A 22550-nucleotide genomic window follows, 5' to 3' on the forward strand; every position below is an offset into this window, starting at 1 on the left:
GATCACGTTGTGTGCGCGGGATTTTCGGCCTTCCCAACTCTGCCTGAGAAGGTGGAACTGGCCCGGAAGCCGTCCAATACCGCCAGGATGTGCGGACGCCCTTGGTCAAATAGACCCCAATTTAGAGCCCGGAAAGGAACAAAGCCTAGGCAATGCGGCCCGGTAATCTGACGACCAATCTAGTCCAACCGAGACCCAATTGTGAGCAGCGCAGCAGCAGCAGACCCACCGAGAACAACGCAGTAGTCAAGCCACCATCTTCAGCACTGCACGGATGCTTGCCCGTTGTGCGTCCAAGTGCCCATTCCTGTGTGACTGCTGGTCGCAACTTTACCGGTCTCGGATTTTTGTACTACCAACGATGTTCACCGTTGTACAACTCTTTCCTCACCTGACGACGAACCCTCCGCCTTACTGCTCACGCAATCTAGCCACCTAGACTGGTTGTACCTACCTAGTCCCATCCCACGACAGACGAGCTGATCACTGAATGCTCTGTATTCTGGCACGTCCTCTGGTTTCGATCCATTTTCTAAGCCTCTAATGAACGGCTTTGACAAAGTGCAGAAGACCGAGCTGGCCGAGTCTCATACCAGCTTTCTACTAAGAATCCAAGTCCGAACCAAGATGCCTTTGCGATGACCACTATCCCCCAGGCCGGTACTCATCGGCCTCCTACCTTTCCCACGTCTGCCACGCCCCATAGACCATTGAAGAGGCAAGCTTCTATAACTACTATTGGGAAGATAGACGGCGAAATTCTCAGACATCCGGCAGAAGAGGACTCTGTCTCGAAAAGACAGAAGCGAGACACTCCCTTCTCAACTGCAAATACATCCAATTCGCCCTCTCACGAAATAAATATAGGCAAACCAACAGCAAACAGGCTCGCTCGAGCTAGGGATACCAAGCGTCTGCCGCTGGAGCTGATTGATGGGTTTTTCGTTGGATCAGAAGGAGTTCAGGATTCGCATGCCCAATCTCCGGTTGGGGGTCGTTCTAGCCCACCATCTCTTCCCCAGCGACCATGGAAGCACAACTCGGTGGCCAGGAAGGTGAACAAGGGAGGCTTAAACAATACGGGAGTGAGAAAAAGAGATGATATCCAGGTCCAAAGTGTGCCTTATAAGACCGAGCCCCCTCGAGACGCTCCCACGTTCATGGCAGATAGTAAGCACATGGCATACCATCGGAGTACTGTTTTTGCTAACGTAATGCTTGCAGATAGAGCAGACTTTGCTCCCTGGCTCGGAAATCATCCGGAAGATGTTTTGAATGAGCAGACCGTCAAGCATGGCTTTGTCGACAGGACACCAGTATCACAATATGAGACGAATACAGCAAGACAATCTTTATATGGTCTCTTCAGGCATAGATCTGGGCTTCAAACTTTGTCCGCTCTCTTCGCGTCCGTTGTGGAAAAGCGAGAAGCCTATAGCAAGATGTCTCCGGGCTCTGCCTTCAAACCGCCTCCTCGTGTTACTCTGACTGAAGCAAAGAGAAGGGCGTGGCTTAGCGATCTCGCTAACCCGGCTGTCCCTCTTCGGAAGTTGAGTCGAACTATTCCACAAGGTATCAGGGGTCAAACTCTTCTTGATCAATGCATGGCGAATAACGTTCCTATTGGTCGTGCGCTTTGGCTCGCGAAGTGTGTCGGTGCGAATGAAATTCGCACTTTGAAAAGGAAAGGCACGAGTGGGGCCTTTGCCGCCGGAGCAGAGATCAAATGGCTACGGGATTGGACAACTAATATTGAGCAGTTCCTGGAAAGTAGCATGGAGCACAGCGGACAACCAGACTGGCGACCGAGGACTCACTATTCTTTGAGTCTTGTCATTCGGCTCTATTCGGAGTGCCTGTTGGATCGCGACCATTATCTGGATTGGGTTGTAAAGTCCTTGTCCTCCGCTAGCCCAGTCTGCCTGCCGGTTTGGCTGATGATGGTGAATCTCCATAAACCAGACTTGGTGAAGCACCGCAAAAGAGGAAGATCTCTTGCCGAATACCTTCTCGAGAGGCTTTCTAATGTGGCAGGACATCCCCAGAGCCCATTGACCCCTCTAGTCGGAAAATTGAAGCACATCTTGCGATGGATGATCCAGTCTAACATAGCATGTTTCGTCATGCCTCGAACATGGAGCAAGTACAGAGATGCTCTAGAGAGCTGTTTTAATTCGGATGTTGTGCCTGATAAGATTATTCTGAAGCAATTGGTGCATAGGAATGAGAGGCTTTCTTTTGCCTCCGGTCCAACGACGTCGGTACCGCGTACACCACGTCAAATCGTCTTGCATATTCTTGACACAGCCAGCTCACCTTTCGACATCCGCAAGATCACGCAGGATTGTCAGACTGCATGCCAGGACGCCGATGTGCTTATCAAAATTGTCCTGGAGTGGTGCTCGTCCCGTTTCCGTACCGGACAGTACAGAGTATATTTAGCCGTCCAGCTTATCCGAATCTGTCAAGAAGAGGCCGACGTCAACTCAGCCGTGACTGACTTTCTTGCGCTGCAGCATACCCAGGTGTTCTGTGACGTTCGTTGCCTAAGCCTGCTTGTCTCGGAGTTGGTTCGGTCCAAGGTTTTTGCATTGGGCAGATATCTGCAGTGGCTGACCGCCAGTGGAACTTTGCGGTGTGACTCTTTCCAGACAGATTCCTCCGATTTGTTCTCCCATACCAACGAAGATTCCATGAAAGCGGAAGGCTCGCTAAGTTTCCGCCCTGCTCAAGTTCTCACTATGGTTCCATTATCCAGTCTCAAGCCATCTGTCAGAAACCTCAGAAACATCTTGCTTGCTCAGGTTGGGTTCTCCGCTGGTTGCGAAGCTCATTTGCTTGACTTCTGTAAGCGCCATATGGCTATGCAACTGCCCCGAATCTTGGGCTCTGAGGTCGATCCAATACTTGATACTTCTGTTTGTGATTTTGCGGAGCTTAGTCGGTCCACGAAAGTCGAGTTAGCCTTGTTTCTAAAACACCAGACCGAGTCGTTCACAACCCCAAAGATAAGCTCAGGCGCCAAAGATAATGGTCAAAGTCCACCTACATTGCTCATTACCGATGCTGAATTTAGGCTGATACGAAGACTTTGCGAAAACCTTGACGACTTGTCTGTTCTAGCAGACATCATATCGTTGTGCACCTCCTCGGCCGATGAAATGTTGCTTGCATCGATAACGGATACTGTCAGTTACCATCTTGATGCTTTCTCCGCTCTAGGGGCATTTGAAGATCTGCATTCAGGGCTGTTCCAAGCATACATGTGCATGCGTACAAACAGCGAATTGCCTCGTCACTTTATCGTCTCGTTGGTCTCACTTGGGTCGCTTGTCTCCAGTAATCTTGTGTCACTTTCCATACTTCAACAAGACCTGGCGAGAGGTGACAGAAGTCTTGCAGTAGCTGCCTGCTCCCCTGTGTCTGATGGTATGGCAGAATCGTTGCAGCAAGCTGGTCCAAGCTTCATAGAAAGATTTGAAACCGTTCTCTCAACTGGTAATCGGATGGAAGAGCAGACGATGACACAATTGTTCAATGTCCTGGCTCGGCGATTAGAGAAAGGTCACTACCAGATTCAAGCAGAGAACGATGAGGTATTGTGCGCTTTATATGCCCGTCTGAGGGTCTACCGCTTAGCACAGTTTGAGGCCTTGATCGCCACGTGGCTGCGAAAAATTCTTAATACAGCCAACTCACGGGTAAAGCAGCTACTACCAGTTCTCATCAGCACTAACTGCATTTCTTTTGAAGCATTTGTCGATATCCTTATTGAGGCCATGGACGATAACGAGGATCCCACCACTGAAGTCTTTCCGGTGCGTTCTCACCTCATAGGCTTTCTGGCAATGATCGTCGCTGCGGAGAATGGCTTAGACTCAGTATCATACAAGCTCAAGCTCGAAAACGCTCGACATATCAACACAAGTCCACACCGTGCCTTAGAATTGCGGGCTAGAGCTGGGTTTGACAATAATTTAAAGGGCGCACAACCTTGGGACAATCTACTGATTAGACTTGTGCTGAGCGACGGGAAAATTGACGCGTTGTCGGCAACAGTTTTTGATGGTGCCCTCGAATCTGTCCTTAATGGTCTGCTTCGGTTGCCACGCGATGTCTCAGTGTTTGATTTCTCCGAGCTTGCGAAGAATACAAATGATCTATCAATGCCTTTCTGCCGCCTTCGACTCCAGTTGTGGGCTGCTGCTTCTTCGCTTTCTTCTCTTGCATCAGGACAAGAAGCCGTGGTCGAGACTCTTTTTGACCTTGCGAAATCCGAGAGTGACAGCTCGTGGATATATTACACCAAAGCGATTGGCGTCGAAGCTGCGTCTAGACTCCGTGGGAAGGCTGAGGAAGCATTCTTTGCGCTGCCAATTATCCCTCTTTCTGGACGAACGCCCTCAACGGCGCTGCCCCGAGCAGCTTACATCGACCAGGCCGGCAAGTATCTGAGAATTGTGTCTTCAACAGCATACAGCATACCTCCAGGTGGAGTTCAGGGAATCATTTCCATCCTGGTCGACAGGTTTGCCGTTGTGCTACGTGGACTAACTGGGGAAAAGACAGCAGCAAACAGCGACAACATCAACCCGGTCACCACTCAACCTGTTGCATCCAGCGAGGAGTCAGCACCCAGACGTTTCGGCCATATGATCACCTACCTGACGCTACTAATTCGGATGACCTCCATACATCGAACTGGCTTTGTGTCTTCTCGTGTCGAACCCCTCTCCTTGCCAGTCGCGTCACAAAAGCAAAGTCAACAGGATGTGGTGAAGATTCTTGTTCTTCTGGTCAACATTGCGCTACACCCTTCACTGGACGCTGAACCGTGTGTGGCAGGTCACATCTTGGATGTGGCAGCTGCGATCGTGGACGACGCCTCTGAGGAAGTGAGGGCGCTCTGTGCACGAATCTTGAAAGACAAGATGCGGGACCAGCGGGCTGAGTACCTTTTCGGCAGCGCCAACGCCACTAAGGGCATCGGTTCTCTGCAGCGCAATTCTCAGGCAGGTTGGACCACCGACGGACTGCACATCGTGAAGGATGGCAAGAGAGTAGGTGATTATAGGTCTCGGAATTGGGAGATGCTCGAGGGCGGCGCGGAGGCTAGTATCAGCCTTTCACTGTTCGAAACCAAGAGGGAAGTTTGATGAATGAATTATATGGCTCCTGACTATGCATCTTGAACAGAGGAACATATGACTGGCGATTGCAATTTCATAACAAATACGTTTATCAGTCAGGCAGGGTGGTTTTGAGAGGCATAAATCTCTTGGAAAGACTTGTCTTCCCGACTCTGTGGACGCTGAGAAGTGATGGATTATGTTGAGGTAGATGATAGACTGGGACTAAATGTTTGATGGATAACAGTTCAACAGAGTTATGCACCATTTCTGCTACACGAGCTTTTGTCTTGGATGAGCAGGAGATGGATAAGTCCTGTATCTAGTGCTATAGAGAGGTCTTCATGTGGATCTATCACTGATTGGACACTGATGATTGTATTGTCTCCTTGATGGCGTGGACAAAAACACCAACAACTTATCGAAGTATTATCTAAGACGACCGGGATCCTCCCACCGTGCTGACTAAGTTGTGTACTACGATAAATGATTGGATTCGAGTTCGGAGAAACTAAGCCATCTTGGTTGAGGTCCTGCATCCAACTTGGAGGTGAGAGCCAGGTCGTGTTAGACTGCTTCTTGCAAGGTACTAGTTGTCTCAAGAAATTTGTTGCTGGTCTCTGCCCGTCGTCAGCTTTTGGCCGAAACAGTGCATAATTTTGTGATAGATCTTCCAGATGCTCAAGCTGCAAGGGATTATCCCATCAGAAAAATGACCATGTGCATACGAGGATTCTATATAGTCATACCGCAAAATAATCACGCAGCATATAGTTTGACACTGAGAGCGACTAACATCAAAGCGTCCCAAGTCACCACAGCCTCCTGAAGGATTCTAGGGAAAGATGCTTGCTTTTCCTCTCAAGCCCACTTACCTAGGACACCCATCAATACCATGCCGCATATCAAGGCGCCGGCGCCGGTGAGTGTCTTCACAATTCCTGAATTGGACAAGCTTCCTCCAGGTAAGACCCAGTCGCGCGCCCACATATCCACAATGCCCACCCAAAGCAGGATGCCCGCCGACAGAGCGTCGAGGGTGCCCATTGCGACGAGGGTGTTAGCATCATTGCCATTGAAGTTCTGCAAGACTCCTAGGCCGATGGCCATGCCCACCGGCGTGACGAGTGCAAAAGCTAGGGCCATGACGAGCTTCATGGGAAAGAATGGGGTGCTCGTGTCTGGCAAAGCGGCAATTCGGGCCCCAAGTGCGAGACCTTCAAAGGCTTGGTGAAAGACAACCACGATGAAAAGAGTTATATAGAAGGAGTCGCCAGCCACTACGAGGGTTACCCCAATCACTAAACATGGTCTTAGCCTTGCTCGTTGATCGATTTGTTGGGAAACAGCATGCTACCAGGGTCACTTACGTATAGAGTGAAATATGATTCCTGCTTCCATCACCAGAACGCTCAATTTGGAATTCTCCAAGGACAGTCCGTGGTGATGTCCTAGATCTGCCAAACCGAGACCATCACCTTTTCCATGACTGGCGGCATCAGCCGCTGTCGTTCTCTCTTCGGATTGGACGTTCGCACTTGGCGGTAACCGATGCATGACTATCCGCATACCAATATACTCGACTAGGAAAGAGAGGAAGACACCGGCCATGGCTACTGCTGTTGCGGTAGACTCGTACGTGATGGTGCCAATACATTCATTGTTGAACATGAGTTCGGCATGAGTGAGCAACTGCGCACAACGAAGATCAGATATGGGACAACAACTCGGGTTACAACGCAGAGTTCTTACGTGAATCAAAGCGGTAGCAACGATGACGCCGGTCCCGAATTGCTTTACCACTGTGAAACCTATGCTATTCACCCTGCCTTTGAGAAAGCGGCCCAGCAATATTGGCGCGAAGACTCCAATCATGCTGGTGGTCAGCATCACGAATAAGGTCCCAATTCGGATTGGGATGTTGTATTCGTGTACGTTACGATCGCACGAAGTATTTGAGGCACTTTCAGACTCTCCGGGGCCGACGCAGTGTCTGGAACCCTGTCAGTAGGCCATTGGTGTCGGAAGGGAAAGTTGAATCTAGGCTCACTCGACTCCAGCGTGGAAATGGCAATTCGTCCCCTGGCTCACACTGGCTCCTTGGCCGCTCTCGCCATTCTCTTGATTCTCGGGTGGCAGCACCGTGCCTTCTGGGAGGATCTGGACCTCCTCGCCATCTGGGCCGAGACAGAAGCTATGCATTTTGAATTAGCAAAGCAGGGCAAATTTGGTGGTAGAAAAGACTTCCGACTTACTTCTCGTCGCCATGGCCATGGCAACCGGTATACTGGGCCGGAGGTTCTCCTGTAGGTGTACCTGGGGCTGATACCAGCACTTCTGCAGAGTTTCCGGCGACGCAGACACTGCGCTATCGATGAGGAGATTGCTCCCGCCTTCGGAAAGGACCAAGACTTACATTGCTGTGTCATGGAGATGACAGTCTGTTACAGCTGTGGTTTGAGGGGCCGACGTTGTGGTGGCAGACGCCAAAGCTGGGCTACTCAAGGTACTCGAAGCTGTCTCCTGCTGACTTTGGTAGGTACGGACAGCCGTTTCTTCTCCATCAGGGCCATAGCAGTACCTCAGGTGGACCGTCAGCATTTTGCACTCGCAACCTGAACATGTTTGACTGACTCGACAGTCCCGTGGTTGTGGCAGCCTGTGTACGTTTGTGCTTCACAAGAGGCCAGGAAACAGCACAACAAGGCTAAGCAGATAATGTGCATTTTGATGAAAATTCCAGCAATGCGATAGTGGATCAATCAGTATTACAGCAAGTAACTTATGAAGAAATGCGGGCTGATGTATAGCTTTTGACGATACCACAGTACTGATACTCAATTGATGTCAGGCGCTGGGCATGAGCTTGATTGACTCTGTCATCTCCTTACCAGCGCTCGGATCATCTATCTACCTGACGTTCCACCGCAACTGCATTTACAACCACAATTTACAAATCAGCGTCCAGGCTCGCGACAAGGTCTATACGCCACAAGGCGGATTCTCCTCACCACCACGGTGAATCAGACACAACTTCCAAGACCAAGTGCCAAGTCTTGGCGATGCTGGATGATCTCCGAGTCGTTCACTTAAAGGTCCTCATTTTAAGGTCCTCATGACTTAGCCCCTGGATCCGCTATGACCTCCTCCTCCAACACCATCGCTTACGCACTGCATGGATAGTTTGTGGCGACAAGCCTCATTTGACTTACAGAAAGATAATCGAGGCCTGTGGCCTTGGCTGCACCACATTGACTATTTCATCCATTGACGTCTCGTATAATATACCCGAGCCAATCTCTGTTATCATGGATGTGGGCCCAGCAAGTCAATCCCAACACAGCACTAGAAGGCAAACAGCTTCGTGAATCACGGGCACTTCTCAAGTCATCTGCCGAGAGCAAGGTGTTGATCAAGTTCTTCTCCACTTTCAGCCGTCATAGAGCCTGAACACTCAATATCGCTGGACTACAAGCACATTGCTGCAGCCTTGCCTCCCCCGCGGCGTATAGCAAAATCCTTTCCATCCTTAGTGTGGCCCTTACATACTAGCCTTCGGGCTTGCGAAGTGTTTTGTTCTTACCCTCCCTCTTTAAACGCTGATCATCATCTCTCTTCAGGCCTAACTCAGGCATGAGGAAAAATGCTACACAGAAAGCTAGAACAGCCAAGCCAGCGCCAATCAAGAAGACAAATCTAAATCCACGGAGATAGCCTCTCAAGAATAGTTCACTGGTTGCGCTTCCAGTCTCTTGGCCCGAGATCAAATGGGATGGCGAGTAAATCATGACGGCGATTTCGGCTGTCGAGAGACCGGTGCCAGCCTTCATGAGACTGGCACGAACACAATTGTTGCTGTCACGTGTCAGAAAGAGCTCACATGATCACAGCAGGAAAGGATGAAGCGCACAGTACAGTACCAGCGGCAGCAAGTCCAAATGAAGCACCGAGATTTCTGACAAAGCTTTGCAAGCGTCAGTATTTCCACTCTCACAGGATGGGAAACTACCTACGTACTTTCGTGTGGCTGTCACAACCGCCCTTTCTTTCCTGCTTACTCCTGCTTGAATGGCAACGAGGCTAGGTTGCAGTGTCTGCCCAACCCCCAGGCCCGTAAGAAGCCCATAGCCGACCTGCTTACCCAAACCCGAATGCTCATCAAGCGTAGAAAATAGTCCAAGACCTACGGCCCACACGGCCCAACCCGCAAGGATAACCTCTCTATACCTCCCCAGCCACGAGACAACAAGGCCGGAGAGAGTGCTGCTCAAGGCTGTATGTCACCATGGTGGTTAGCAAAGGATCCGCGCCTCGATGGTCAAGACTCACTTTGCATCAAGACAAGAGGCAGAAGTAGCGTTCCAGCCTTGACTGGGCCGTATCCGTACACGAACTGGTAAAAGATAGGGATGTAGTAGATTTGCACGACAAAGTTCCACCCATTGACAAACATGGTCAAGCAGGCGCCGTTGACCATACGTTCCTTGAATATATTGAGAGGCATAAGGGGGTAAGGGTGACCTTTCCATTCCCACAGTATGAAAGACACAGCTAGAAAAGCTCCAACGGAAAGTGTTGCCAGTACCTGCACCGAACTCCAAGCATACTCGACCCCCGCCCAGGAGAGTCCCAACTAGGTCAGGCTTAGCAGGGTACTTTATGCGATCCATCACACTTACAACGACGAGCGCGGAGGCCAGCAGTGTCAGTAGAGCGCCGAGAAAATCAACCGCTTTCAGTTTCTTCTGCCACGACCCTTCGACTTTCCTCAAAGGCATGAAGAACACCACGCAGCCAGTAGTGAACACGGTCAGGAATAAGCTGAGACGGAAAATCCATCGCCTGGCTCAGCTCTTCTGATAAGCTGTTGAAATAACACAACATAATTTGGATACGGACCAGCTCTCTGCACCTTGAGACGCAATTACACCTCCAATAACCGGGCCAACTCCGTTTGATAGTGCAACTACCGCACCCTGTTCAAGATGCATATGGTCAGCCTGGTTTCAATGCTCTCGAAGAACCTTTCAGGCTTACCAAGATGCCCTGGTACTTTCCTCGCTCTCGCAGTGTTACAACATCGCTCACAATGACTTGCGCAATAGTCATCAGACCACCGCCTCCGATTCCCGTAATGGCACGGAAGACAACAAGCTGGAGTGGAGTCTGGGACAGGGAGCTAGCCAGAGAGCCAAGGAAGAAGATGAGAAGTCCAACAAGAAGAATTAGCTTCCTCGACCATATGTCGCTGAGCCGGCCGTAAACGAGCTGGAAAGAGGTAGATGTCCTGCTCCACTTCAGTCCTGACAGATCATTCTGTGATCCAGCATCGGACCCACACGAAATAACCATTTGCTATCCACGACGTAAGGCTTCCTGCTTGAAGATTCGCGCTAGAAACTGTCAGAATCCACTGAGTCCTTTAAACGGATTGCGCAAAAAGGATTGCCCATATTTCACCTAATCATTGGCAAGCTGACGGCAAGAGTTGTTTGATCTATCAGGGCAACCAGGTCGACGCTTGCGCATGCAAGAAAAACCTTTGTGGATCATTAGCACTACGTATCTTGGACTTCGCCCAGAATGGCGATCATCCATGGAATTGGACGTACTGTGATGACACGCAATGGAGGCATATACTTGGTTTGCTCATTGAACGGACCTCCTCGTTGCTGAGCTTCTCCCTCAACTTCGTGGGAGGCTTGTTGCATTTGCTCTATATTGGCAGCGGGCTCATCAGAGGCTCTCTGAGGATCAACCATCTTATTTTCTCGTTCGAGTGCTGTCATTGGCACTGGCGCAGATGGATATTCCTGAGTGCGCATCAAGGTTGTAGGTACAACAGTGCAACCCCAAATGTGCACGCGAATATTCATGCAACCACCGCCAATAACAGAATCCCGCGGAGCATGTCGTATTCGTCCATCAAGGTCCTCAATCATACTTGTGTCATGTTCAGGGGCAAGTTATTGGCTTGTGGCCCTGCATGCTATGGCTTCTGTGCCATGTAGATCTAGCGAAACGTCAATGATGATTGACGTCAATACCAAGCCATCGAAGCACAATACACAAGACGATCTATAAGTCCCGTCCTCACCATGCTTTGTGGGAGATGTATGAGACTTGACAAACGAAGGCAGCTATGAATTCTTCCAATCCGCTCAACGTGTACAAAGGCTCCAAGTCCCTCATCAATTATTACGATCCATCATGCCAGCCACCACTGCCTCTGGTTGAGATACCAGTGTCCCTTAACCCCTTTGCCGCTGACGGTGTCCATATATATGCCAAAATGATGACATTTCTTCCAGCCCACAATGTCAAGGCAATGCCGGCACTAAACATGCTTCAGAAGAAAGCGAGAGAGGCTTCGAACATAGACACAATTGTCGAATACAGCTCTGGATCGACAATCATCTCCATGTCGGTCATCTCCAGGATCCTGTATGGAATTGAAGATACCAGAGCGTTTCTGAGCAACAAAACAAGTGAAGCAAAACTCAGGTTGATGCGGTTCTTCGGACTGAAGATAACTCTATTTGGTGGCCCATCCCAACCCGAGCCATCAGATCCTCGAGGAGGGATCCAAAAGGCGAAGGAGATGGAGGGATCAAGTGGTCGTGTCTTCAATCCCAATCAGTATGAGAACAAGCAGGTTCGTAACCGGCTCTCGGGCTGTGTCCACTTTGGTTTCTAAAGCTTCTGCATTGCGAGGGCCCTGACTCGGTTGCAGAACTACGAGTCGCACCAGAGATGGACTGGTCCTCAAATACTCGATCAGCTGCCTGAGATTGATGTCTTTTGCACTGGGATGGGAACAGCCGGTATATATCAAAGCTGTCAACTTGCCATTAAACTGCACAGCTGCTGAATGCAACTTCAGGTACAATGACTGGGACAGGCACGTTCCTGAAACAAAACAAGCCGAACATTATTCGGGTTGGGTGAGTACTGAGCTTTGAATCAAAATCCAGTTTCTGATCACAGGACAGCGTCTGCACGGCTCCTGGCGATCGTGTTCCTGGCCCAAGATCCTTCGCCCTACTCGCTCCAGTCCACTTCCCCTGGCGCGATGCTGTTGATGTGGTAGAAGAGGTTGGTTCTCGAGACTCGTACAGGATGTCAATGCTCTTGTCACGCCAAGGCATAGTGTGTGGTCCATCTTCCGGCTTCAATCTCCAGGGTCTTCTCAATTATCTACAAAATCGCAAGAACAATGGAACCATGCATGACCTGCGTGCAAGGAACGCGAGTGGCGAGATCCATTGCGTATTTCTCTGCTGCGATTTGCCGTATCAGTACATTGACGAGTATTTTGAAAAGACGGATGATCAGGACTTCCATCCTATCTTGAACAAGGTTTGTGGTTATTTCCAACGAAAGCGAATGACTAAAGACGTCGGATGCATGCTGACATCACACAGAATCTGATTGGTGTTGACAAACACCGCTACGACGAATCCTGGGAATTGAGTGAGTTGTTGATTACCGAGAAGCTATACGGATCGACAAGCGGCCTACCCGATTTTCTCCCGAGCGAGCTTCGAACAGACCATATGAATGGTTGCCCCACAACCCGATTGGAGAATTCAGCATGCTCCACAATTTATATGACACCTGAAAGCTCGCCTGAGCTGGGTGACGCACCTTTTGCCAAAACGACGTGTACCCTTCAGAACGGGACCACCCTTCTCGATCTCCGCACTTCCTCATCTTATGCAAGAAGCCACCCCCCTGGCGCCACCAACTTTCCCCTTTCTTCCCTCATGGAGACCTCTCCCTCCCCTTTCTCAGACTCTAATACGCTCGAGCTCCAATGGCGTGAGCTCGAAAGCCTCTGCACGCCTGAGACTCTGCAGCTCTTGGAGGGTAAGACAGTGGTCTTCATAGACTATGACGGAGACACAGCGAGAGTTGCCACCAGTGTCTTTAGGGCGCGCGGCGTTGAAGCGTGGAGTTTGAGGGGTGGGGTTAAGGGGTTGGCTACAGAGACAGAGATCGAGACGGAGATGCAGATGGAGACGGAAGCGGAAGCAGAGACAGCATCTCTTGATGGCCTGAAGGGGAAAGGACCAACTGCGTCTGTGGGACTAGGAATTGGCAATGCTGGCTCCAATTTCCTAAGCCTTCAGTAACTAATGCTACGTTCCTGTCGAAAAACGGATTTTGTATTTCTGCAGAATCCAATGCCATCATCGAGTCCTTAGACAAAGATAGCTGCTACAATCGTGTTTTCCGTTCTTCCATTGTGTAGCAGATATATCCAACAATGTTCACTCAGCCTTGGACTACAGGAGACAGAAAGTGGTGTGAAAGATCCGGTCGCAATGAATAACCTGCCTGTGAATTTTGGGTTGGGTAAATTTATTACTTTTGTTATAAAAGAGGTTTTTTTTGTAAATTGTATGTGGTTCTTAGCTAAATAGAGGCAGATTCGTGAGGGATAGAGCCTATTGCTGAATGCTCCCGTTTCTTAATGTGTCTGTCATATGCATAACACCAAGGAGGCCTCTTGGGATGTTTGATATACTCCGAAGGCAATCTTGCATCTTAAACATATTCACATATTAAAAAGTGTAATTCACTACTTAATCTCACTTGAGCTATGAATCGAATTGAAAACAGATTCCTCCTGGCTTAGACACACCCCCCTTTCCCCCTTCCCCCAATCAATCCATCATCTCTTCCACACGAAGCCTTGCATCCAAAACTGGACTATGATGGCTAAAAGGCTGGCTTAAGCGGCGGCAAAGAAGATTCCAACGCCCATGACAACCGCTTCCAACGCAGCGACGAAGTAACGTTCAAGGCTAACGACGCTACCAACACCGGTATACTGGGCCGGAGCGGAGCTGGTGCTAGAACCGGATGTCCCAGCAGCCGCGGCATTTACGCTGCTGCTAGCGGTGGCGGCGGTTGTAGCGGTAGATGTAGCGGTAGCGAGGATACCACTGTCACTACCACTGCTAGAAGCAGCAGAAACAGGCGCCGGGCCTTCGCAGTCCCAATGATCGCCATGGGGTACGCAGCCGATCGAAGCAGTTGGACTCGGGCCAGGGTCAAGGTTTGAGCCAGTCACTGGCGCATTCTCATCGTGGGTGGATTCTGACGCGGCGGGAATGGCTGATGTCGTCGTTATCATTGAACTTGTGACCCGAGGACCTTCACAATCCCTAGACGCTGTCAGCTTGTCGGTTATTGCAGTCTCCGCTTCTTGCTTGGAAAACAGAAAGCAGTGTGGTAGGATAAACCTACCAGTGATCATTATGCGGTACGCAACCGATTGAGGCAGCTGGACTAGGACCCGGATCTTCGGTCTGGGACTGGGCAACGACCAAAGCAGCAGACGATAGATACACGGCCAAAACGCGAAGTATAGCGAGCCTCATCTTGAAAGAATGTATGATAGAATTAATCAATAACGAGTGAGAAATATGTAGGATGGTTGAAAACTAGTGGAGTAGCTTTAGAGTGAGTGGAAGACATATGACCTGATGCAACAGAAGCAAATTTTCAGTCCTCTGGCGTACTACGTAAGCAGTACCGTGTTAGGAGAGTTGTTAACCTGTTTTTGGATGAGGTACTCAGTTGACGTTGCTCAGGTACTAGTGGGGTGGGCAAGGCTAGGAAGCTCTGCCTGGCCAACAGGATAGTACTATGGGTGGCTTGCAAGGAAACGAGCTGGTCCGCTAGTAGGGCCATCTGGTCGTACGACAGGGGGTCGACGTGGCGAGATGACTCAGTAATCATATACCGTGGTATGCAAGGCGGGAACGTGGCGTGGGAGCCAGAGTTGAGGCATGCATGGCGGTAAAATCCAAAGAAGTGGCAACATCCAGATCACCATCATGATTTTCCTGAAGTAATCGTAGTTAGTTCCTGCACAAGTCTCCAGCCCATGTCGAATCTTGGATCAGCCTCCGCTCCACTGCATTAATCTTGATGTGCCAGCCTTGGCGACCCTCTAGCCCCTCCTCAAGGTCCTCAAGGGCTTAGGGGGGACCGCGGAGAACGTTAACCAACCACCAGGAGCCGATCCATGTGGGATAGCCGAGTACGGCCTCCCTGACAACCCACACGCCTGGTCCTGATGAATCCCTGTACAGGCTGCGAAAGGTCCTCAATTCTGAGACATTGCTTACCATTCTAACGTCATTCAGATGAAAAGGACCGAGGAGAATGAGAGGCTCCCATAAGTGTGCATGAGGCCGAAAGATCAAGACTGACGTTCGCAAGGCTCTGCGAACGATCTCAAGGTCCTCAACAAGATAAGAAATCATACACACAACAGGGAAAGTGACAGAGCATCATGGAAAAATTGTAGTCATGACATCGAGAAGCCGCGCTTCTGCATATGGCAGAGATTGCCCTTTCCTAATGCATTCCAGCCTTGCTTGGGTCCAGTAGTACTGTGACACTCGTTTTTTCGACGATGCTGTGAATGTGAATTTTCGACTGGTCGGAGACTTGTCGATAGCTCGTAACCCCCTGACCTTCCCGTGTCTGCAATCTGGTCGTAGGATGGTGATGATCTAGTAGACTTGAGATCGTTGGGAAGGTCAGGCCGACTTGAGTCAATCTCCACTTCAAGTCGAAGTTCAGATAGACATCACACTGTGCCAAGCAGAACCGTATTGAGGTAGTGTTACTGCAGCGAAGCAGCTCAGGTATATAGTCCACCTGACCCCGAGCTTCACTTGTCACTTTCTTTCATTCACAACAAACTTCCATTCAGCGTGAGGTTTGCCAAAGTCCCAGAACCAACATGTTGTTCGCTACCACCATCTTTTTTGCTCTTCTTGCCTGCGGAAGCTTCGCTCTCCCTGCCCATTCCTCGACACCTCATCTACATGCTCACTCAAGGTATGAGGTCGACAGCAACTGGGACCAAGGCGCGGTGAACCAGTACCCGATCCATGCATCCTGTAACCACACAGAAACAACTCAGCTCCGAAAAGCTCTTGCGGAGTTGGAGGCGCTTGCGGAGCATGCTGCAGCACATGTTCTTCGATGGGGTAATTCGTCGGAAATATACCGAAAGTATTTCGGTGATGCGCCATCTGCCCCCGTCATTGGGAACTTTGAGCGAGTGGTAAATGGTGACAAGGCGCGCACTCTGTTCCGTTGCGATGACCCTGATGGCAATTGCCAGATCCCTAGTAAGTCTGCATTGAAGTGCAACTCAGGTTGCCCTCTGTTGATTGTTTGCTCACGCATCCGGTAGCGTACGGTGGTCACTGGCGAGGCGAGAATGGTACCGATGAAACTGTCATTTGTCCGCGATCTTATGCAACCCGAAGGCCACTGTCTCAGGTCTGTGCACTCGGATACAATGTAGCAGAGTGGCCAACCAACACCTATTTCGCATCCGACCTTCTCCACCGAGTGTACCACATGCCAGCCATCAGTGAATGGTACGTTGATCACTACACAGAAGACTATCAGGAGGTCATCGAGATGGCCCAGCACAACAACTCGTATTCGGTCCACGACAGCGATACGCTGCAATACTTTGCTCTGGAAGCTTATGCGCACGACATTGTCGTTCCTGGCACTGGATGCCCAGGGCCAGCGTCATCCGCCAGCTCTGGGACTTCTAGCGTGGCGCCTGCAATGTCAAGCTCAGCATCCGCAAGTTCAACTTCAGCAGCTCCGATGTCAAGCACAGCGTCTTCTGCAATGAGCTCTATGACTTCTGCACCAGCCACGCCGGTTCAGCAATATGCGTCTTCTACATTGAGTATTCCACCAGTAAGTCATCGCAAGATTCCTCTCTATTTGGCAAATTTGCTCACATGATTTCAGGGTTGCCACACCCACGCAAACGGGGAATTGCACTGTGAATGAACGTGATGGCGTGAAGAGCTGAAGCCGGCAGCATAATTCAGACGCAGTAAAAAAGGCACCCATCTGGTACCATTTCGCGGTAACTTGACCAGATAGTCATTAGACAAGAATTGAAAGCATAGGTTTCCTCCTTTCAGGCAATGCAGAAGCAGCCGCTCCGAGATGATGTTACAATGAACTACTAGTACAAATAGTCGGCTGCCAAGAAGAGCCACTTATTTATTTACTTTAATATCTAAGCGCGAGCGCGATGTCTTGATGCCGCTGCTGCCTCGACGTTGTGACTAAATTAGAATTCTCCTTGCAGAATTCATTCTTCAGAAAATGAGTTGGATCGCCATCGGGTCGTGTTATTAATGTAGAAGAAAATGCATTACAAGTCTCATCAATCACCAGATTAAGCATCGTTCCATTTCAAAGATCTAATCCAAGACTCTGATCCAGACTGGCCCAGTACCTTCGACCACTCATCACTAGGCCCTATAGTGGAAATGACTTCAAGAGTGGCGTACTATGGTAGGAGGCATAAATATTGTTGGCTCCGAGCTAGAAACTTGGTAAGTGACACAGGATTAACGAAGACACATCTTACTAAAGGAGTATTAGTCTGTTTGACTCCTAGGCCAGTGCTAATCATTATCATCACTGAGGGGTTAAAGATCTACTGGCGCCTTAGGGGACGCTGGGGCCTTGTACCGAAAACTAACTAGCTAGTACTAATCTACGCTAACAATACTTATGCCTCCTGCCATACTAGTAGTACACTTCAGCAACAACCAACTCTTACCCCAACTAGTGAAGAAGTATTTCAATTTCTTTCTACCGTTCTTCATTATATAGAGCTGACATATGCTGACAAGCCATACATATCCCATAGCTAGTACAATTGACAGTGGATATCAAGCTTTATTATAAACATTGATCTTCCGTTCGCCGGAATTCGAGGCACTAAGAAAGAAACATAGCGCTCTACGCATTTGTGCATTTTTGCAGAAATTGAGATCAGAAGGAAAGCTAATTTCTAGTTACTAAAGAAAGTATTCCGTAATATAAGTCAGTTTGGTTCTGTCACACCCTATTTCCACCGGTTACACCTGCGTTTTGCCTGCTGTTGATTGGTCAATTTCTGCCGCAGTTTCGCTGCTAATTTCGCTGCAATCTATACTTGTTTCTACGCGCCCTACGCCTTTTTTGAAAGAGAACAGAGCCATTTCTTCTATCTGTTTGACAGGTTCTTATACCATGACGTGTCATTCCCTCCCCATTTCAACAGCTGCAGTGACTCCCTCACCCGAGCACAGCCTGTTTCCGCCTCCGTCGAGTTTGGGGGCCTTTCAGTAACCATATAATCTATTGTAGCTCGCCAAGTGAGAAATCGCTAGCATCATGCCTTTATGTTAGCACAGACGCCCTCTCTGGGGCTCATGGTTGAGTCTACGAGTCCTTTAAACCAAACTCTCTCTTGAAATATTCTCCTTTGACCATGCTGAAGCTATTGTGCTACATTCCAAACCTACATCCATCATCTTCGATTTGGATTCGTGGGGAAGAAAAGGTGTATGAATGGTTGTTTCAATCTGTACAACTAAGAATGATAACCCACCACTGTCGCAGAGGTTACGACTTCTGACGCCTTGAGCGTTCTATCTCCAATCAACGCAGTGGCACCAGCTGCGACTAGGCCCCAATTTCGTCATGCAACACCTTGTCCAAATGCGTCATGCAGCAAGCAATGGTAATCATAAGTCATGCACCCAATGCAATCAGTACAACGAAGCCCAACTTGGAACCTACTTTCCAATCCTATCAGAACCTTTCCATCCATTTGTTCCTTACAGTCCACATCCTTGCTCTCTTGCCATATACATACATCGGGATTGTGGTCAACAAACACGCAATCTGTATGCCGCCAATGATCAAGAAAACCTCCTTTGGCCCATCGCTATGCAACCAATGCGGGAAGAACAGACTGAACACCAAGCCATGAAAAATGTTCTTACTGAAATTCAATGTCACGAGGGCCTCACTAGCATACTGTCGATACGAGTCCACGCAAAAAGTAATGGCAGTTGTGGAACCGAGGGAGCAACCAAAAGAAATGATGCCAAAGAAGACGGTGGGTACGATCCATTTGTCCCTTTCCTCGGCCGACCAGCCGAAACCCATCAAGCCGATTGTTGTCGTAATGGCAATTGGTGCGGCCATAACGAGACGGAACTCTGGTTCGTATACCCCTCCGTTGCGCTTGCTCATGGATCGTACAATTATGTCGGAGACTTTGCCTGCAACTGCGGTCCCGAGCACACCACCGATGAATGGAGAAAGATAGATAAGACCGGTTCCCAAAGCGGAAAAATTGTACGTTTCTTTGTTGCGGTAAATCTCGGCAACTGACTCGGAAAGGACGATGAGCCAGCCGATGGAGAGTGAATAGACGACGGTAGACCAGAGAATGGACGGGTACGCAAAGAGAACGAAAGGTCGGACCAGGACGAGAAACCATTTGGATGTGGATAGACGACCATTCCATGGTGTGAGAGACTGGACGAAAGTCTTTGGTGGCCGTGTTTGTAGATACGTGGTGTAGTGCATGGGTGATTGGGGCGATAGAACGGTAGCTCCTGCGGTCGGAAGAGTAGCTTCGAGATCTGCTTTCTCGTTTAGAGAGCGCATGCCTGTGCCTAGTATTTCACTTTGAGAAGCATCCTTATCTGCTTTGCCTGTAGCCAGAGGATTGCTATGGTGGTCAAGGTAGTCCTTGTTTTCCTCTAATGATAGATAGAAGGGTGAGTTTAATGTATGTAGGAGAGGAGTTGGGGGTGCATTACCACTAGGCGCGACCCGGGCAGCCTCAGAGTGCGCAGGACCGTTAGATGGAAGATCCAGACGCATCTTACGATCGTGTGATCCATCAAGGCTCACATCTGTGCAGTGGGCATGGGCCTCAGAACCATGTAGTTTCTTCTGTCGTAGCGTTCTGATATCTTCCTCTGGGTTAAACGACGGCCGTCTCGATTCCTCTTTCGTCTTTGAGGAGGCAAAGGGGCGCAAGAGGTTCGAAATACTGCGTTGCCCTAGTGTCGGTCTCCGACTCTTTGGTCTTGGAGTACGGTCCCAGAAAGTCTCTGGAACAAAGAGGAACAAAAGGACCAAGCAAAATCCACCGATGATGGCAACCATCCTGGCAATATCAGATCAGAGTTGGAGCCATCAAGCACCGAACTTACCAAAACACCCACCTCCACTCCAGACTCTGTATGATCACGGCGCTGACGAGGGGAACCAGGTTCTTACCGCCCAGAAGGAGCAAGGTGTAGATGCCGACTCGGAAAGCTCTCTCATGAAGGAAGAATATCTCGGCAATGGTTGCTGAAGGCAGGCACTCGACAGGACTGAGCGCTACACCCTGGAGGATTCTTGCAATAATGAGATGCGTGAAGCTGGGGGCCACGGCACACCAAACGGCACTCAGTATAAACAGAATGGCCGAGAACAGGTAGACAGGTCGCTTTCCAAACAGAATAGCAGTTGGCGACGCAACCACGGACCCGACACCAAGACCCATCATGTAAAGGCCTGTTGTCAGAGCTACACGTTGTGAGGTAACATTGTATGTATCAGCGACATCGTTGAAGCCGGCGGCCAATATCGGCGTCATACCACCGCCCAGCATGCAATAGAAACCTAAAGAAAGCAATGCACTATTTCGCCTCCATGTGGGCCAGTTTAAGGGGTCGTTGAGAGAGTCATCGGGTTGTGGATCGAGCAGTATTTGTCCGTCGGCTGTTTTCTTCTTTTCTGCCCCACTTGAAGAGACGGTACCCTGCCTTGGCCGAGCTGGAAGTGGAGATAACAAGGAAGAGATAGACACCCTCTCTGGTTGAGGTCGAAGACCAAGAGGTTCGTTGCGATTGGAGGCAAGCAGGATGACAGTGCCTAGGGGGAATGATTAGAAATGGCCCTCCAACGCGATGGGCCGTAAAGAATATTGACCAGGGACTTCCTTCGTTTTCTTGTCATTCAGAATTCCTAGACTCCATTTGTCCGTAGGTTGCGTTTTCTTGTATTTCCCAACCGAATCGACCGAACTGCCCTCGTCCGCGATCTTCCGGGAAACGAGGAATCTCCTCCATCGAGTGGATTGTTGCTGTTGCCGTCTCCCTCTTGACGCACCGGCGAGATCAAGTGCTTTGGAGTCAGCCGTTGGGTTTGGCTCGGCCGACATCTTCGAAGCAGTTCACGTGCCCACCAATGGTTCAGGCGGCCCCGACAGGGCTAGAAGTGATCGTGCCGCTGCAAGATGTCCAGTCAAGAATCTTGGAGATGAGATGAGGTGGAAGAAGTCGATGTTCCAGGATATCTTAGGACTAAGAGTGGTACGAAAGCTGTCTGAAAGGATGATGCGTGGGAAGAATGAGCCTAGAAAGTCATGCTGTGACGACACATTGGTTTGTAGAGGCTGCTGGTGCTGGAGGATCGACAATAAACGATGAGGGCAAGCTCCACGAAGGAGCCTCTTGCCTAACATGTAGGCTTCTGCAAGTATCCCTGGAAAGAGAGACAAACATCTTGCCGATCATTGTTCGCATTCGCATGGCCACGAGACAGGCTGAGCAAGCATGGATGCTATGTGCGGTTCCGAGAGAAGCGGAGCAGGATGTAGAGGGGACACAAGGTGCAACATGACTGAGTACAAGTAATACCCTCGTGGGGAGTACTGGATCGCTATCGCGACAAGTATGGACCCAGAGGAGTGAATGAAAAGACTTTACGATCATGACTCCTACGAATGAGGCTCTGGCCACCATCAATTCCGGTATACCCTCCCATTCATAAAACAATTACAGTTGGCTGAAATTTTGTAGATCCCACACCAATATCGCCCGTTTCCCGTTTGCTTAGCTAGACAGAGAAACAACATCATACTACGTACGTAGTAGTTGCTTAATCTTGACACTTCGGCCCAACCTTAATTCATCATCCTTCCTGCTCGACTACGATTCGCATCACGAGCACAGAGAATATATCTCTGACGTGTCTTTACCGCAGCCCATTTCGAAAGCAGTCTCCGTCTTCGTCTTCTCACCCGTGGTCCGAAGATTTGGGCGATGGCGGAATCTCGAGTACGGCTCTAGCAACATGCAGGCTTTGTGCTACGACCTGTCCAGCTGATCTACTACTGTTAGCTCGAACCACACAAGATACAGAATGAGACAAGCCTAGCCTTTTGGCAGTTTCACATACCACTGAACGCGTTCACTATACAGCTACTTTTGCACTGTCAAGGTCGTTTGCAGACAAGGGAGTTGCTTCCCACTCATGAGACCAGTAGATCACAGGATCTGATATTGCAGATCAAATACCCATCTGAAAGATATCATTGCCATCAAGAGAAGGCATTTCAGGGTTGTTGCATCATTTCCGTGACACATCGTCTCACAAGGGTCGCATTCCTGTTCGGTCTGTCGACTGATGTTCCTAATCATTTTCAATCCCTTTTATCGTCTTCGGTATCCTCCTTGGGTATGAAGTTCAAGTGGTTGCCGTTGTAGAATTGCTGGTTCTTCCTCTGTG

General features: G+C 49.6%; 8 protein-coding genes across 8 annotated transcripts in view; 3 read left to right on the forward strand and 5 right to left on the reverse strand.

Moving 5' to 3' along the window:
* Window positions 1-638: 638 nt before the first annotated feature.
* EPUS_07989 (uncharacterized protein) lies at window positions 639-5156 on the forward strand (the record flags this gene model as incomplete). The annotated part of the gene is made up of 2 exons (XM_007787655.1): window positions 639-1170; window positions 1225-5156. The coding sequence occupies 2 exons, from the start codon at window positions 639-641 to the stop codon at window positions 5154-5156; spliced, it is 4464 nt and encodes a 1487-aa protein (XP_007785845.1).
* A 540-nt stretch (window positions 5157-5696) lies between these two features.
* Window positions 5697-7730, reverse strand: EPUS_07990 (uncharacterized protein; the record flags this gene model as incomplete). Its single annotated transcript, XM_007787656.1, has 7 exons — window positions 5697-5749; window positions 6005-6430; window positions 6500-6821; window positions 6882-7122; window positions 7180-7323; window positions 7385-7492; window positions 7546-7730. The coding sequence occupies 7 exons, from the start codon at window positions 7728-7730 to the stop codon at window positions 5697-5699; spliced, it is 1479 nt and encodes a 492-aa protein (XP_007785846.1).
* Window positions 7731-8677: 947 nt separating this feature from the next.
* EPUS_07991 (uncharacterized protein) lies at window positions 8678-10891 on the reverse strand (the record flags this gene model as incomplete). The annotated part of the gene is made up of 10 exons (XM_007787657.1): window positions 8678-8984; window positions 9040-9093; window positions 9147-9402; window positions 9459-9762; window positions 9809-9971; window positions 10029-10105; window positions 10167-10416; window positions 10469-10522; window positions 10590-10669; window positions 10742-10891. The coding sequence occupies 10 exons, from the start codon at window positions 10889-10891 to the stop codon at window positions 8678-8680; spliced, it is 1695 nt and encodes a 564-aa protein (XP_007785847.1).
* A 380-nt stretch (window positions 10892-11271) lies between these two features.
* On the forward strand, window positions 11272-13264 carry EPUS_07992 (uncharacterized protein; the record flags this gene model as incomplete). The annotated part of the gene is made up of 5 exons (XM_007787658.1): window positions 11272-11784; window positions 11863-11953; window positions 12013-12073; window positions 12122-12488; window positions 12554-13264. 5 exons carry the CDS (start codon window positions 11272-11274, stop codon window positions 13262-13264), a joined length of 1743 nt encoding a protein of 580 aa, XP_007785848.1.
* A 602-nt stretch (window positions 13265-13866) lies between these two features.
* EPUS_07993 (uncharacterized protein) lies at window positions 13867-14518 on the reverse strand (the record flags this gene model as incomplete). Its single annotated transcript, XM_007787659.1, has 2 exons — window positions 13867-14302; window positions 14385-14518. The coding sequence occupies 2 exons, from the start codon at window positions 14516-14518 to the stop codon at window positions 13867-13869; spliced, it is 570 nt and encodes a 189-aa protein (XP_007785849.1).
* A 1376-nt stretch (window positions 14519-15894) lies between these two features.
* On the forward strand, window positions 15895-16976 carry EPUS_07994 (uncharacterized protein; the record flags this gene model as incomplete). Its single annotated transcript, XM_007787660.1, has 3 exons — window positions 15895-16288; window positions 16354-16880; window positions 16935-16976. 3 exons carry the CDS (start codon window positions 15895-15897, stop codon window positions 16974-16976), a joined length of 963 nt encoding a protein of 320 aa, XP_007785850.1.
* A 1806-nt stretch (window positions 16977-18782) lies between these two features.
* EPUS_07995 (uncharacterized protein) lies at window positions 18783-21201 on the reverse strand (the record flags this gene model as incomplete). Its single annotated transcript, XM_007787661.1, has 3 exons — window positions 18783-20157; window positions 20204-20912; window positions 20970-21201. The coding sequence occupies 3 exons, from the start codon at window positions 21199-21201 to the stop codon at window positions 18783-18785; spliced, it is 2316 nt and encodes a 771-aa protein (XP_007785851.1).
* A 1263-nt stretch (window positions 21202-22464) lies between these two features.
* EPUS_07996 (uncharacterized protein) overlaps window positions 22465-22550 on the reverse strand; it is a gene marked incomplete at both ends in the record, with an annotated part of 1182 nt that continues 1096 nt past the window's right edge. The window contains one exon of the mRNA XM_007787662.1: window positions 22465-22550. This exon is cut by the window's right edge and continues 1096 nt beyond it. Within this exon, the coding sequence (XP_007785852.1) occupies window positions 22465-22550 (86 nt within the window).

This window comes from Endocarpon pusillum, assembly GCF_000464535.1.
Source record: "Endocarpon pusillum Z07020 unplaced genomic scaffold C691681, whole genome shotgun sequence".
Taxonomy (NCBI): Eukaryota; Fungi; Ascomycota; class Eurotiomycetes; order Verrucariales; family Verrucariaceae; genus Endocarpon; species Endocarpon pusillum.